Source organism: Mastomys coucha, unplaced genomic scaffold (genome assembly GCF_008632895.1).
Source record: "Mastomys coucha isolate ucsf_1 unplaced genomic scaffold, UCSF_Mcou_1 pScaffold22, whole genome shotgun sequence".
Classification (NCBI taxonomy): domain Eukaryota; kingdom Metazoa; phylum Chordata; class Mammalia; order Rodentia; family Muridae; genus Mastomys; species Mastomys coucha.
This window is the reverse complement of record NW_022196905.1, coordinates 64,531,246-64,546,964: the sequence shown is the minus strand read 5'-3', so window position 1 is coordinate 64,546,964 and position 15,719 is coordinate 64,531,246. Positions and strand designations below refer to the sequence as shown.

The following is a 15,719-nucleotide window of genomic DNA, read 5'->3' as shown; positions in this document are numbered from 1 at the left end:
AGACAATTGCTAGCTCATTTCCTCCTGGAATCAATTTCTTTTTTTTCTAAGTGCTCCCCATGTTTACTTTCAAAATTTAAAACTTCTTTTCTTGAAAGCTTAAATACTCTGTGGAACTGTGACATCAAAAGCAGAATATGGGCTAATGTATCACCATATCACCTGAACATGCCCAGTCTTGTCAGAATATGAACTGATGCAGACTATAGAGAAATAAGGTAAACTCTACAATTTGTAACATCCCTTTACACTACTATAACTGTAACTTTAACAGAGCTCCCAATAAAAGTAAGTGAACTCATGTTTTATTTGTTCAATTATCTAAAGTAATTTATAAAGTTCTCTTAGGATATATCACCCATTTCACCTCATTTTGTTGCTGACATTTTATATATATATATATATATATATATATATATATATATATATATATATATAATATTTTAACAGTGCCTGGCATACTGCAAACTTTTAGCCAGTGGGGGAATGATGATACTGATTATGATAAGCTGAATTTGTATCATTCAAAAGTCTAACATGAGGACCAACACTCAATGTGATGGTATTTGGGAAACCTTTAGGATATGAAGGAGCCATAATTAAAGAACCTTCACAAATGTTATCAAGAGAAACCAGAGGTTCTTACTATTCCCATGGGAGAGAACATACTGAGAAAGCCAGAAATTAGCCCTGCCATACCTGATGCTAAATCTTCTGGCACTGTGATCTTAGACTTTATATATCTTCCTACAGGACATCTTATTCCATCTTATTCTATTATCCTCCAGCACAGATAATACAGTGGTGATGTTGAATATTATACTTTAGAATAATTCTAGCCACTCCATTAAATACATACTTAATACTAAGAGATTTATTTAGATTTCAATAATCACTGATAAAAACTACATATCCCAATCTCAAGAGAAATCTAGGCTTTAAACAATACTTCGCAATGTTAAGTTTTGGCTTCCCTAAGACAGTGCTGGCTCAAACATGTTGACCCCAAGTAATTCTTAATTGTGTCCATATCATTCTCAGTAATACATATTTGCCTAATAAGTTATATGACCACTTTATAGAAGATGTCAATAAAACCAATCCTGTAATAAAAGAGGGACAACTAAAAATTGGTGGTTGACTCTGGGGACTCAGTCCATAAACTAAACCCATTGAAAACCATAGTCCATTTCCCCTGTATATTATAAAGTTACATAAAATATGAATTTGAGAAAACTGTAGGGAGATATACTGATTTAAACTGTTTAAATTTGAAGCATAGTTCTTTTTCCCTAGAGTAAGAACCCAGAGAAAAATCATCAGAAGATAAGATGGAAGAAATTCTATCTATTCCCTTACCAGTTCTCACTGAGATGTTTCACAATTAGAAGTACTGTGAATTCCAATAGGATAATGAAATGACATCATAAAACAAAAATACAATCCATTGTGCCTAATGTGATTTGCTGTGATCCTTGTTCCTAAATTTAAAAGAAAGACATTTATTATAAGTTTTGGAGATAATGATAAACTGCCAGAATTTGATATTTATAGTACTTTGTAATTTACACATCACGTATATTTGAGTATATATTTGTACACAATGTGGCTCTCTTGATATTTACAGCTACCATAAACAGGTAGAACAAATACATTTGCCGTTTTACAGAACTAAGTATCAAAGGGATTATAAAAGTCAGGGAATTTATACTTAAGGGTATAAATTGGGGTAGAATGTCATTCTGAAATGTGACAGTGATTCAAACCATTACAAATAGAGGGCTGAAGATGTTGCTCAGGTAGACAGTGTATGCTGAGCATGTACAAGACACTGGGATCAATCTTTGACTTCACAAAAATGTTACTTGACAGAAGCACATTGAATAGGAGATAGTTAAGGGAACTACCAAGTTAGACCAAGAGTGGATAGACTATAATAATTGATCTAGTGCAATTCACAATGACCAATTGATTTATCCATGAGAATAATAATAATTAAAACTGCAAAATAATGTTTCCTGCTCACTCAGGATGGATGAGATAACACAAGAGAGCACAATGTGGTCTGGTGATTTCACATCAAGGAATACAAAATTCAGGCAGCAAGAAATTCCACTGCAACATACCTCCAGTGCTCCTAGCTAATTCCTACCAGGCACAACCTCAGGAAACTGCTGATTCTAGGGAAATTTTTTCAACTATGTTGAGCTTCCCTTCTCTCTTCATACATGGTTTTGAAAATCTGTAGCCATAAACAAATCTGTCCTCAGATTCAATCAATACATACTCAGGTATAATTAGGGATTGAAAATGAAGACCACTTTTGCTTCTCCCATTGCTATTTGTGTCTCTCCAGAAATGAAAGCTGAAGATATCCAGGTTGAATAATGACCGTTGAAGGTGGTAGTTTCCAAGTCAGCATGAAATAATGTGTGTTTGCCCCTACCTATTTGACCAATAGTTTGCACTCTGATCCAAAACTAAGCCCCACAAAGTACAAATGATAAAGATGTATTTGAAAAAGAACTCAGGCAACTCTTCTGCTTGAAGTTCTATAGAAAGTTGGGATGATGGCTATGCAGAAACTCCTTAGGCTATATCTATATTTAAGGCATATGCCAATGCTTTTGAACACAATAGAAGGTGCTATACTGCAACATCCTGAGAGTCATTTCCTTCTACAGTTTCAGAAAAGCACATTTTAAATGTTCTTTTAAAGTTGGTTAAAGCACAAGTTACTGTAAGGGTGCCCCTCCCCTGGAAAATCTTGCTCTTGTAAGTGTGGGAGTGAGAATTGTAACAGTCGGCCAGCAAAGACTTAGCCTGGTTTTCCCATATCCCTCTCTAAAATGTTCATACTGCTCCCATTTTCTTGTTCTAAATTTCAAAACTTGTGAATATCACTTCTCATCACCTTAGGTAGAATTTTTCACTTGGCCAGTATACACCTTTGCAGTGAATCTTCTTTCTGGGCTGATTGGTCTCAGCGCAGCAGTTGGCTTGAACCAAGAACTTTTGTTCTCACCATGATTTCTTTGAGATGTGCTGTATGATATGGGCAATATTATATGGAAAGGAAATAGGTGGAAATGTTCGGGGTTAGTCTCTCATCAGCTCTGAATGTGGTAGTTACTTTTGTATGTTTATAAGATATAAGCAATACACTCTGAATATGAATGTTTCAAAACCAAATTGCTAGCTTAGAGCAAACATAACTTGTAGCATGAATGATACAATTATAACCAAAATGGTCAGGCATATATATGTATGCATGTATGTGTATGTGTGTGTGTGTGTGTGCGTGCATGTGTGTGTGTACATGTGTGTGTATGTACATGTATGTATGTATATGTATGTATATGTATATATTCAATGTATTTTCTCTGGATTACATAGGTTTTCCTTTATATTCTTGTACTTGAGAAAATGCTTGATTGTCTTTTATAACCCAAGTTTTCTCATTTAAAAACCTTTTGCGTTTGATTTTTCCCTTTTGTGTGAATGCCATTCATGCCCTTGTCACCAATCAAATTATTCTTTAAAAATGTCTTAAATGTATAAAGAAATATTGATAGTTCAGGTGGCAGGAAAATGGTAATTAAAAAATTAAAAGCAGTGGTTGCTTTTAAAGTACATTAAAAGTTTTATAAATATATACATTTATATACAAGGATTTTTGTTGTAAAAATATTCTGTATCTGTGATTATGGTAATGCTTTATGATGAAGCTGTTTCTATAGAAACAGCTCATGATTCATGGTCAACATAAAACAAAATTACAGATGAAATTCTAAGATATACCAGACAGAGAAACTATTAATTTCTGAATTAAAAACTATAAATGCTATCACACTAATGATTTTTAATGAGTAAAAAATATCTTTTATAATCTTAGTAAATGTTATCACAAAGTGTATAATAGACCAGGAGATTGAGAATATAAAGAATATATTCTGAAATTTCCTGGAGGTTGTATTGTAAGAGAGGAAGATAAGGCTAAAAATTGTCTTATGTGAATGGTTCTTAATTTATATTGAATTTACAAAGACTTTTAGAACTCTAGATTTTCTCACATGACCCATAAACTCTTTCTCCAGCTGAAATCTCTCTAATGTCTACAGAAATTGCTCTACATATTAAATGTAATTTGTGTGGGACTGAAAGCAGATTTCGATACATTTGTGTAGGAGAGGGGTTACAGGTAGTAGGAGGTAGGAGGGAGAAACAATAGCCGCTGGCTTGAGAGAATGTTCTAGGCACAGGTAGGATTTCAAATGATCTGTCTCTATGGAAACAACAAAGCTGGCTTTCTTGACCAGAGAATTGTGTATCATTCCTTATAAAATAATAATTCATGAGGGGGAAAATTTGTGTCTGTAGTCACAATATGTTAGATTAGGAGATGTTACCAAATCTCTTCCCTTCCTTTCACGTCCCATGTGAAATCCTTCATGTGGGAGTCAGTGCTTGAAAAGTCCATGCCTAAGCCACAATAACAAAAGCCATGCATGTAATGCATCTAATCTACAACTTCCCCATTTTATACTATGGGTAGTCACCCAACACTCCTATGAGCCCTCTATACAGACAGGAATGGAACAGCTACCAGCCACCTAAAACCTCTTTTATTTTGATTTATTTCTGTACCTGTTTCTCTGCTTCTTTTTTCTCTGATGTAAACAATGCAATGTATGTATCAGCCTTTGCCTTCACATATTTACTGTGTGAGACCATCTTGTAGGTACAAGATTGCTAAATTCTTGCTTAAAATCATGCCCAAAATGTCAGTTTAGATGTTTCCTTTCCTCTGCAGAGCTTCCAGGAGTCACTTTTAATTTCCTGGTAGGTAAGCTTCATTTCTCGGGGCACACTGTCGCTCTCCCTTGCCCTGTCTTTATTCTCAGTCTTGTCTCATCACCAGATGCACCTTCTACAACAACTCACACTGCTCTCATGTAATTTCACATCGAAGCACAATGTTCCAGAAAGACTCTGAATCACTTTCAGGATGGAGAAGAGAGCAGATGCCGCGCAAGAGGCTTCCCTACAACTTCCTTCTCCCCTGCTCTGTAAAGACGACTGAAACAGAATACAAAGCTCTCTTCCCTGGAAGAAGTTGATAAGTATGTAACAAATCCTGTCAGGCTTTTGGTTGCCTAGATAAAGTAATATATTGCTACAGATAATTAAAGTTAACTGCATCCCACTCTCTGTCAGCCTAGTACTTTATCCCAACAACTCTAACCAACCCATTTAACCACTGGACTTTGGAGCCCAGGACAGGGATATGCTTGATTGTCGACACAATAGGAAAATTCGCTAAATAATTAGTTCATTTTAGTATAATCATAACCTCCAATGTTCTACCTCAATGCACATATAACTACCTTAAAACAATATAAAGTGGTATCCCCTTACTCTGAAAAAATGCCACTTCAGAGAGAAGACGATAGTGTTTCTTTACTGGGAAGAAGGTGGTCCTTAAACCATCACTCATTAAAGAGAACACCCTGGACTCTAAGCTCAGTTAACTAGCCAATCAGTAACACTTCCCCCCATTTCATTTTTTAATTGAAAAATTAGAGGGCACTGCATGTATAAAAAATTTTAAAGTGAAACTCCAGTGGAGCATATAAGAGCAGTAATTCTCTCTAAGGCACAGTCCTGACCCTTCCTGGATTTGGAAGAGATAATAAGTGTCAGCTGTATACCCTATATGCTCTCCCAGAAAGATATGATACGTAGACAGACAACTATGTTTCTAGTGCAGCTTCTTTTCACACAAGTGAGAATATTCAATAGTTCTGTGATACAGCTTGCATTCTCAGCTCAGTCTAATCTCTTGACAATACTCCCTGTGCCCTCTTAATTCTCAAAATAGTGAGTCACCTATAGTTCCCAGAATACTTCATGCCGTTTCCAGGCATGGCTGCCTAATCCTATGCCTTTGCTCTTGTTTGGAAGGAAGATTCTTCTTTGTGTTTGTAGTCTATGGATTAATTCCAGGCGTATACCCCTCATGATGCCTTAGGCATTATTTACTTGTGCTTCCTGGGAGATGCCATGCATGTAGGTATCCACCAAATAATCTTTTGTACTGACTGAGCATAAGTATATATTATCTGTTTTCCTCCATACCTCAAAAATCACTGAATATTGGGAACTTGTGATCATTCCCATTCTGGCCTCTATTCAAGGCCTGGTAAAAGACTAAACGTTTCGAAGGTTCATGCTTAATTGGAACACCAAAAATCAGGATAACTATCAATGTTTCAAAAATCTTCCAAGGGGCAATTTTCCATACTTCAAAAATAGAATGTAAACAACAACACCCCGAAACCCGCTATAAACTGTATAACATACATAAAGCCCATTTTTTGCTTACTAGACTAATTAAATACATGGTCTTAGAAAAATTCCTTTAATTTTACACTCCCATTTAATTTTAATTTCATGGGGGAATGTTACAGGTGGGATGGTGTTTTGGTCCTCTTGGTAGGATGTGATGTGATGATCTTAACAAGGATAACTGGCTCACTGCAGATGAAAACTGTAACTTTTGCTTTTTCCATGTGACTAGCTCTGCCCCCAAGTTATAGCTACTGGTAAAGATCAATTGATCTTGAAGTACATGTGACAGGTGCTAAGTGACAGATGATGGAAGGCTTTCTGCAAACTTCCTGTTCACTAGAGAAAAATTAAGGGATTCCAGGAAATTCAAAAGCAGCTGAAAACAACTGTTCTAAGCTCAGTTCTAGTCTTAGGAAAGAACAATTCAGTGCTCTCTGGGATCACAGAGGAAGGATATACTAATACTGAGTCAACTATACACAGGTAACAACTTATTTTCCTTGATCCCAAAGTATAGCTATGATATTTGAGCCTATTACTGAAACTTAAGCCAATAGAAACTTTTAAGTTCGTTTTACTTTCAAACATTTTAACTTTCTGATAAAGCAACATTTCATTTGGTCATGAGTGCTGAAGATGTTATCAAGTTCTTAGGACAACAGTTTTAGATGTGAGGGTCATGGCATCTCTGGGGCTCACATATCAGATCCTCCATCTCAGATAATAGATTAGCATTCATAACAGTAGTAAAATTAGTTATGAAATTGCAAAAAATAACTTTATGGTTGTGATCTCTTCAACACAAGGAAGGGTCCCAACATTAGGAACACTGAGAGCCACTGGCTTTAGGGAAATAGTAAGGCAAAAAGCAGCAGAAATATTCAGAGATGACACTGACGTTCAGCTAAAGCAAACACCCAGGTTTTATTGTTTATTCCTCAGTCACTGCTAAAAAAGGTTTTAGGAAAACTGAATAAGAACTTCCAAGATATCTTGAGGAAATAAATGGATAAATAAATACACAAGCAAACAAATAAGCATTTACTTCTGTTCCATAGCAACTGTTGAAATGTATGAGTTTGGTAACAATACAACACTATCTCCGGGATGAGTAAAATGAATAACATCAGATTAGAAATTCCTACAATATAGTCTTTACCTCAGTATTCAAGACAATATAAACGAAGCATCAGTCAGGTCTCCTTTGAGGTCTGTTGTTGACCAGAGTTTCTTGTTGCTGTCTTTGCAAATGTATTACGGAAGAAGAAGTTGACTGATGATCCCATGACTCATCAAAGAGTGCTTTCTGACAATGCCCCTCATCACACCTCCCAAGAAGCTACCACTCTGGAGCACTCTGGAGCAACCCAGTAAAGGCTTGCTGATTGGCTTTCTGACCAGGAGAATGGGCTGGAACAAGATAGAATCTCACAGTGGCATAAAATGAAATAATTCTTGATTCTGGCACATTCTAAATTCTAAATTCTAAATTAAGGATGAAAATTTTAGGGTATTTGAACTTAAAAGGCTTTAGCAGTCCCATTATCTACTTTGTTTTACAGCAGAACTTGCTAAATCACAGAGAAGACGAAGTCTACTCTCAAGTTCTCAAATTGAATACCAGGAATATTTTAAACATTTAAGTCTTTCTAGATGGGGAATTAATACAGACACAGGGACATGCATCCTACTTTCAGGTTTTAAGACTGGTCTCATATATCTCAGCAAGGCCTGACCTTGCTTTACACCCAAACATCTGATCCTCCTTCCTCTGTGACCTTGTTGCTGGCATTATAGACATGTGCCACCACTATCAGGTTTTGTGATACCAGAGAACCAAACTCTGCTTCTTATATGCTAGGCGATCACTCTACCGATGTATCCATGAGCTGCATCCCCAAGTCCTGGTTTCAAACGTTGACTTTTTCACTACACTAACTGTGTAGCTTTGGAGTTTGTTTTTGAATTTCTCTCTTCCTATATTTTTCCATGTCTCAGTATTATTTTTTCAATGTATAGTAAAAAAAAAAAGTTGAGAATTACATACCCTCAAATCAGAGTGGAATAAGCAATTTAATATTTGTGAGAGGCATATTCTGCATGTGTATATTATTCAATAAGTATTTATTTTCACTATCTTACATACTTTAATGCTCAATCTGTTCCTATAATCCTAAAATTGCTAACTTTAATGTATGAACTCGAACATTTTAATGTCTAGATAGTCTGGTTTTAATGTGATTTGAGGCATAAAATGCTGTTATCTCCAAACAGACAAAGCAACTTGTTTTGCTCTCGGATAGTATATTCTAGTGCAGAATTTGAAAGAGGGTCCCTGTAGAGTTCTCGTGAAAGAGAAAGGGATGCTTATCTATTTATTTATCTATTGGTGTGTATTCCAGCTTTTAATTGGTCCTGACCGATCTGCTCGATTTCCAAAGGAAACTTTATTATAACCCAAGAGAATTTATTGACAGCAGCAAGAATACATTTGGGCTATTTTTAACACAGCTGTTGCTGTTTGGTAAAGAAAAACAATTTCAGTGTTCCATATTGGGAAGAGTAAAAGTAAAGGGTATTTTGTACGGGGTGGGGGAGAGTGGCACTGTTGGCTATCGTGCCCAGCAATTTTTTTCTCTCCACTTAGCACTAGCTGAGTAACAAGTATTGATACAGGAAGACATCCGGTTCCACTGAACCACATCCTCTTGTTTATCTTTAATTACGAACTAATCTTCCCTTTGAGCACAGTCACCTATTAGACTAATTAGAAAGTAACTTCCTAGAGAAAATTAAAAGGGGAAAAAAGGAAGAAAAAGTTCACTTTTACAGATAATAGAATAATATTCAACTCTGATATTCAAACTGCTGCCTGAGCAGCAGCTGTTGGCATCTTGAAGGAGAACTATAAAATATCAATCCCCTGCTTCTAATCCCAAACCTCAGATTACGAATTTGCATTTTGTGAGCCTCAGGGTGATTGAAGTATGCCTTTAAGATTAAGAAGTTGAGGCACAGAGCAAGAAGGATTATTGCAGAGAGAAATTCTGATGGGTGGCTCTTTTCTTGAGCACACTGGAGAATGTACCAAGAACCTATGGAATTTATTATTGAAGTAGCAACACCATGGAATATAAATGGATATCTGTTCAGTTTCATTTGTTTTTGTGCACCAGAATTTATAAATTCCTGTCTCTTCCATCCCTGTCATTGTGGATGCTGTTTGTGATCCTGCAAGATCATTCACCTATGCACCTTCAGAAATGTGAACTCGGGTGAGGCCACCTCCTGTAAGCCGTGACCTGTTCTGTGCCTGAGTCTAAGTCAGAGCTCTGCAAGTATAGACTTCCAAATGTGGACACTTAGGCCATCCGATCTTAGCTTGAGGAAAGAAATTGTATTTGGAATTGCTTCTTGATGATAGCACCTGGTTTTTGCACGAGAAGGGACAGTTTGTTGTGGAAATCAGAATGGAAAAGCTTAGCGCCTTGGTTGTTTTTATTCAGCATCATGTTTAACCAAGATACTACTCAAGGAGAAAAACGTCTGTCTCGCACTGGCTCCTCTACTGAGCAGATGATAGTTATTTTATGAGTAATTGTTAGGAACTCTTCCCTCTTTTCATTCTACCTGCCTCAGTCATGTACCTGTGTGTGTGTGTGTGTGTGTGTGTGTGTGTGTGTGTGCATGTGTGTGTATGTGGTTGCGTGTGTGTGTTTGTAGCACTTCATAGAAATTCTAAAACTAAAAAGATTTGAAGGGTTTAATGTACAATAAATGGGAAACTGGCATTTTTTTTCTATATAACAGTTTCGAAAACAGTAATACTATGTGATTACTTTACATCACCACAAACTCTATAATGAGAAAAAAAAAACTTTCTTTTTGAAATGTTAATTAAAATCTTAAATCTTGCTTTCAATTATATATAATGTATATATGTATGTTTTACATACAAATATGAACTATTTATGTCTTTCTACATTAGAACTATTCTCTAAAAGTTTTTAATTCACTGCTCAGAATGAATGACTTAGTTTTCTCGTGTTATACTTAAATTAATTTGTAACATACACAAAAATATACCAATTGTGCACCATAGTGTAATCACAGTAACCAATCTTAGGATTTCTGGCAGATAGTCCTTGCCATAATGGTTTCTTTTTCTTTCCTTAATTTTGGTTCTCTTTATAGCCTTAAATCTAACATTAGTTAGAAAGTAGTCTTGGTATGGTATTAGTCTTCAAATGGGAAATAAACAGATTTTGAAATATATTTCACTTAGACTAGCACAAGAAAAACCCCACAAAAATTAAGAGAGTCCTAGTTCCCTAACCCATTAATTTAATGCATAATTATGATGCCATGCTCCCAGCCATAGGATGAGTTAGAACAATGACCAAAAATGTGAACATTAATTAGCATTGTTGCAGTAATGGATTAACTTACATTTCATTAACTACTAGTTGTGCTACTTTATAATCAATTCTTGTTTTGTTTTCAATTTGTAGAAAATCCCCATCGTATAATGACATGTAAATTAGTGTCCATCGAGTTACAGAAGCATGTTAATAATAAGCTAAAAATCCTATTTCTTACAAACCTTCAGTTCTACTTATAGTGTCCAAAGCATGTCACAGAGAATTCTCTTATTGGTAAGGGGTTAGGGTGGGGATAACTATCCCTGTTCTGTAGATAGCATTCTCTCAAGTCTTCAGAAGAAAAAGTCCTCTGAATTTCCTTTGTCCTTATGTATTTTCAGTGTAGTCATTTTCACACTCTGCCATAGATGAGCCACTAAATTACACCTGAGTCTTGTCAGTAGCTTTCATTAAAAGGAAGAGAACACACAAAGCAAGGTTTCTAATTTTCCAGTTTTCACTAGTCACTATTTGCCTATGTTTCTGATGTCATAGTAAAACACAATATTATGCATTTTAGTAAAGTATCTAGGTAAAGAGCATTATCAGAGGCTCGTTTATGTATGACTATTAAAAAAGAAAACAAGTGTACTTGTCATGGAGTAGTGAGCAGACAGTCATTAGGAGAAGGTGTTCTATGCTTCTACGTTTACGTGTGACCCTTCTCAGCTTGTATATGAATTCATTTCAATGACAAGGCAGAACTTCTTGTGCAGCTTATGTAATCAATATATAACAGAATATACTTTATAATATAGTTAAAAGAATGCAATAAGTATGCGTATAGATTGTGTGTAAATGTCTGTGTGTGTGCTGCCCACACACATGTGCATACATGCGTGTCTTTATTTGGTGCTGGGAGTCCACCTTAGGACCTTTCAGTGCTGGAAATCTAAGTACCCTAACACAGTGGCATAAACCACTGCCAGAGGCACAATTTGCCTCCTAGGACCTCTGAATCTTCTATATCATAAATGATCTATGGAGATATTTAACCAATGCCATATAAATGGCTGAACTGGAAAATGTTATCATAGTGTATCTGCACTGGCACTGATTGCTAAGCTAATACATCATCCAATGTATCCGGCTGCATTTGCAATCATGGGCCATGGTTCTTCTGTATGAACATCTTACCACGCTCTTCTGGATGTTTGTAAATAGTTGCTTTGTGGTAATAGCATGCATGCAAACAGGATATTAGTCTCCTAAACGTCTATATTTAGTAAAAACAAAAACCACTTTTTTAGATCAAATTTAAAAAACGGATTTCTTTTTTAGTGTAGTAGTAGAAAAACAGTTGAAAACATTATTTGAAACAATCTGAGACATTGTGAAATAGCATTTTAGGCAAACCATTTAAGACAGTGAGCGTTTCAACTCTGCCTACCCCAACCACACATTTTTATCCTTATACCGCCCATTGAATGAGCTATAAATGTGTTTACTGCTTCCTGGCATAACCTAAACGATGGAAAGGAAAATTCTCAAACCTTAGCATATCACAATAAAAATGTCCCACTAGGAATGGAACGAACAACAATGTGTTACAGAGAGAACAACCTGAAGGATCCCTGTCTAAGTTACACAGCATATGTACATTTCTGTGGCTGGAATTATCTCCCTTTTTGGAAGCGGAATAAAAATGGCATTTCGTTCCTGTTGATCTAGCTGTTCCCTGGGTCTTGGGTTCTAAAAAGCAACAGGCATTTAGTCCCCTGGACCTCTAACAACTAGAAAAGGGCTTCCCAGGGTGAATGGAAAACAACCAACAGCAGAAGAGGCTGCTCCGATGTGAATCCCTTTTACCACAGCACCCCCCCCCGGGGGGGGGGAAATGCTATGAAGACAAGGAGGGGGGAGGGAAGGAAAGAAAGAAGAAACAGAGGAAGAGAGGGAGAAAGGGAGGGACTGGAGAAGGAAGGCAGGGAATGATTGTAAAGTGTAGATCCCTTAAAATTAATGACTATAATAATCCAGCCGTCCCCTCCTCGTCAGTCCTGTTAATCATCAGATCTCTATTTTTCTGCCCAGGTCTCTAGGATAAAGCAAATCCATAAGGCTCGGCCGATTCTCCTCCAACTTAAAACTTTCAAGCTGCAGGAAGACAACCCATGAACCCTTGCATGGGTCCAGAATGCCAAAAAAGCAAGCTTGGGCACTTCTGCTGTTAGCCATCCTGAACTGTTTGTTCATCTCAGCCTGTTGCTCTTGCCACACACTGCGCTGGATTCTGTGGTAGGGAGGGGACACTTGTGAGCCTGGTGGCTGAGCTGGGTGGGTTGGGGCTTCTAGGCTGCTGAGCTGTGGAGATTTTGGGGCCCTTGCCTGCCCGCAGCTGGCTGCGAACCCCTGGTCCGGGGGACCCCAGTGTACGCCACCTGGCCGCCGGCAGATGGTGCCCTGCACATCCCGACAGTCAGGGAGACCCGGCTAAAGTAAGGCTCAGACTCCGCCCCAGCCAATCCACCGGCGCAACTGTCCCCCCCTTCCTTCCCAAAACAGCGGAGTACGTCTCCTTCGGAACACTGCAGTAGCCTGTGTGTGTGTCGAAAATACAAACTGTGGGGCGACCGACAGTGTGTGTACTGGAGTGGGACGTACGCGCGGAGTGGGACCCTGGGGACCAGGGCCGAGGTGACCACCAATGGAAAGCAGAGGACGGGGACAGGTTCATTTCGCATCTGCGTAAGCTCGGCCGGCCGCCGAGCCTTTGGGGAGGCCACTCACCATATTCACTTCCGAGACCATGTCTATGCTGGCGACATCGATCCGCATCCCGACGTCCACCGGGGGCCCTGCCGGGGAGGTGGACCACAGCAAAGACAGTCTTTGAGTGGCAGGGAGCTGAGGGGACGTTGGGGGCTTCCCAGATCTTATTACATACTAAACAGGCTCCCTCCCTACCCCTTTCCTGTTGTAGGGGACAGCCCGATGAAAACAGGTGTGGACACACGCATGATGCAGTGACAGTGCAGAGGGTGTGTCGGCTTGAAGAGAGGGACAGCTCAGCCTGAGGATACGTCCACCTGAGATTGGGGATAGTGCGTGTGTGAGTGTGTGTGTGTGTGTGTGTGTGTGTGTGTGTGTGTGTGTATGTGTGTGTGTAGGGCGTAGTATTGCACGTTTACAGAACCGGTAAAATGGGGAAGGGGGCATCATATCTGACAGAAAAGGTGAACTACGGATGGGTTACAGGTTGAAAAAAAAAATGAAGAAGCATTACCTCCGAAGTCCGGCCGCAAGCGAATGTCATATCCCTTGAGCAGTCGGTCCACTGTCTCTTTCACGTATGACATGTTGCTGGGTTCATTGGAGCTGAAGGGAAGAAGTAGCGACCTTATTCAGAATGATCCCAAACTGAAAACACACATAAAACCAGGCACACCTACCCCCAAATAGCAAGATACATGACCCAGCAGGCACGGGGAAAAAAGAAAAAAAAGAAAAACACCAAGGGAAAAAAAGAGAGAGAGAGAGAGAGATTGAAGCAGGCAGCTCACCTGTGTGCACAACAAACCATGGCAACCATCACAGGAAAAGAGAGAAGCCCCAAACTCTCTCGATTTTGTACTGTCCACATTACTAACTCTGATGAAAGAATTGTCTTTTCTGCGAAGATTCAAGGAATGCAACTTAGTCGGCGGCTGGGCAGTAATTCCCGAATGGACCTGCGCATGCGCAGAGGGTACTCACTACCAAAAGACACCTTGTGCCTTGCAAACAATATTCCTAGTGGAACAGGCAACAGATTTCAATCCCTTTAAAGTTCCTGTCTGAGGTGCTCCGCGTTCTCCTGTGGTAGACGAATACAGCCTGCTGTCTCTATGCAAAGGAGCCAACGTGCCTGTGTGTGCCCAGTTTTCCTGCGCTGGGGTTTGCTGAGTTCATCCTTTCCCTCTTGTCCTAAGCTTTTTTTTTTTTTTCTTTTTCCCTTTCTTTTCCTTTTTCTTTTTCTTTTTTGTTTTTAAACGGGGCTTTCAATGATCTGGCTAAGACCGTCTGTGATTGGCATCTTTTGTTTACAGTTATAGAGGTCCTAGAACAAGAAGTCTGGAGGTGGTTCTCTGGTTGACTGTTGAAGAGGAGGGGAGGGCGCGCTGGAGAGGGGAGTGGGCAGCCAGCTACAGCCAGGAAAAGAAGTTGGGGGGATGGGGAGGAGGGAACACAGGGAGGGTTTGGGAATCTGCTAATCTCGTCCTCACTTCTGAGGGAGGTAACCAGGGAGCAGCAGGCTTGGTGTAGTGCTTGTCAGGGTTAAGAGGAGAGGGAGAACCGACTAACTTTTAAATGTATGCTTTTTTCTTTCTCCCCCATCTCCATCAGTAGATTTGGAATGGGAAGTGAAGAGAAGAAGGATGGGGCAACCCTGGCAACCAACCTTTTTCCCAGGACCTTTGCTGGCAAATCTTGTAGTTTTTAGTAGCCCAAGCTTCTTGCTTATAACTGCCAGTGTGCTAGCTCTTGTTGGTAATCCCTAAATAGAACATTGAACATCCTCCATCTAATATGCATTGTGCAGCTCCAGAGAAGACAATCTCCATTGAAATAAAGGGAAGTTAGTAAATGCAATTCAATAAATATCACAAAAAAGCATGTTAGGTGTTGGGAGACTCTGGGATAGACTCCTGTCTTTTGTTAAATGGCATGTATCAAGTCTTCATTTGATACTAGATATTCTGAAACTTAGAGTGAACTTAGTGTTTCTGGCCTATAGAAATTCACAGACTCCTTACAAACACAAGCAAAAAAATCACTTTATCCTTATATTGTCGTCTGTGTAGACTGAAGAATTATTATTATACGAAGAAGCATTAGAAGTTATCTTAGAGGAGGAGAAAATGGAAGAAGAAGCTTTTGCCTGGTGAGGAAGAGGAATTCTTCTCGAGGAAAAGCAGTATGTACTAAATCTTATAGACTAGAAAACTTAGTTCTATAACTGTATGC

The 15,719-nt window shown here is 38.6% G+C and overlaps 1 protein-coding gene and 2 long non-coding RNA genes across 8 annotated transcripts in view; 1 reads left to right on the top strand and 2 right to left on the bottom strand.

Annotated features, from left to right (window-relative positions):
- Nucleotides 1–7,777, bottom strand: part of LOC116071173 — a 57,977-nt gene extending 50,200 nt beyond the window's left edge. The window contains exons 1-2 of one of the 2 annotated variants that reach the window (XR_004110743.1): nucleotides 7,511–7,777; nucleotides 1,360–1,481 (exon numbers count right to left, since the gene is read on the bottom strand). This is a non-coding gene — a long non-coding RNA (uncharacterized LOC116071173). Of the gene's footprint in view, nucleotides 1–1,359; nucleotides 1,482–2,914; nucleotides 5,123–7,510 lie in introns of those variants that run through there. The other variant, XR_004110744.1, reaches the window with a different exon arrangement.
- LOC116071174 overlaps nucleotides 1–13,342 on the top strand; it is an 89,320-nt gene extending 75,978 nt beyond the window's left edge. For 2 of the 3 annotated variants that reach the window (XR_004110747.1, XR_004110746.1), the window contains one exon: nucleotides 12,807–13,342. This is a non-coding gene — a long non-coding RNA (uncharacterized LOC116071174). Of the gene's footprint in view, nucleotides 1–4,921; nucleotides 5,207–12,806 lie in introns of those variants that run through there. The other variant, XR_004110748.1, reaches the window with a different exon arrangement.
- Nucleotides 1–14,461, bottom strand: part of Gabrb1 (gamma-aminobutyric acid type A receptor beta1 subunit) — a 432,240-nt gene extending 417,779 nt beyond the window's left edge. The window contains exons 1-3 of one of the 3 annotated variants that reach the window (XM_031342595.1): nucleotides 14,276–14,461; nucleotides 13,999–14,090; nucleotides 13,503–13,570 (exon numbers count right to left, since the gene is read on the bottom strand). In XM_031342595.1, the coding sequence (XP_031198455.1) occupies nucleotides 13,503–13,570; nucleotides 13,999–14,090; nucleotides 14,276–14,355 (240 nt within the window). In that variant the 5' untranslated portion in view covers nucleotides 14,356–14,461. The remainder of the gene's footprint in view (nucleotides 1–13,502; nucleotides 13,571–13,998; nucleotides 14,091–14,275) is intronic. The other 2 variants (XM_031342596.1, XM_031342594.1) reach the window with 2 other exon arrangements.
- Nucleotides 14,462–15,719: the final 1,258 nt, after the last annotated feature.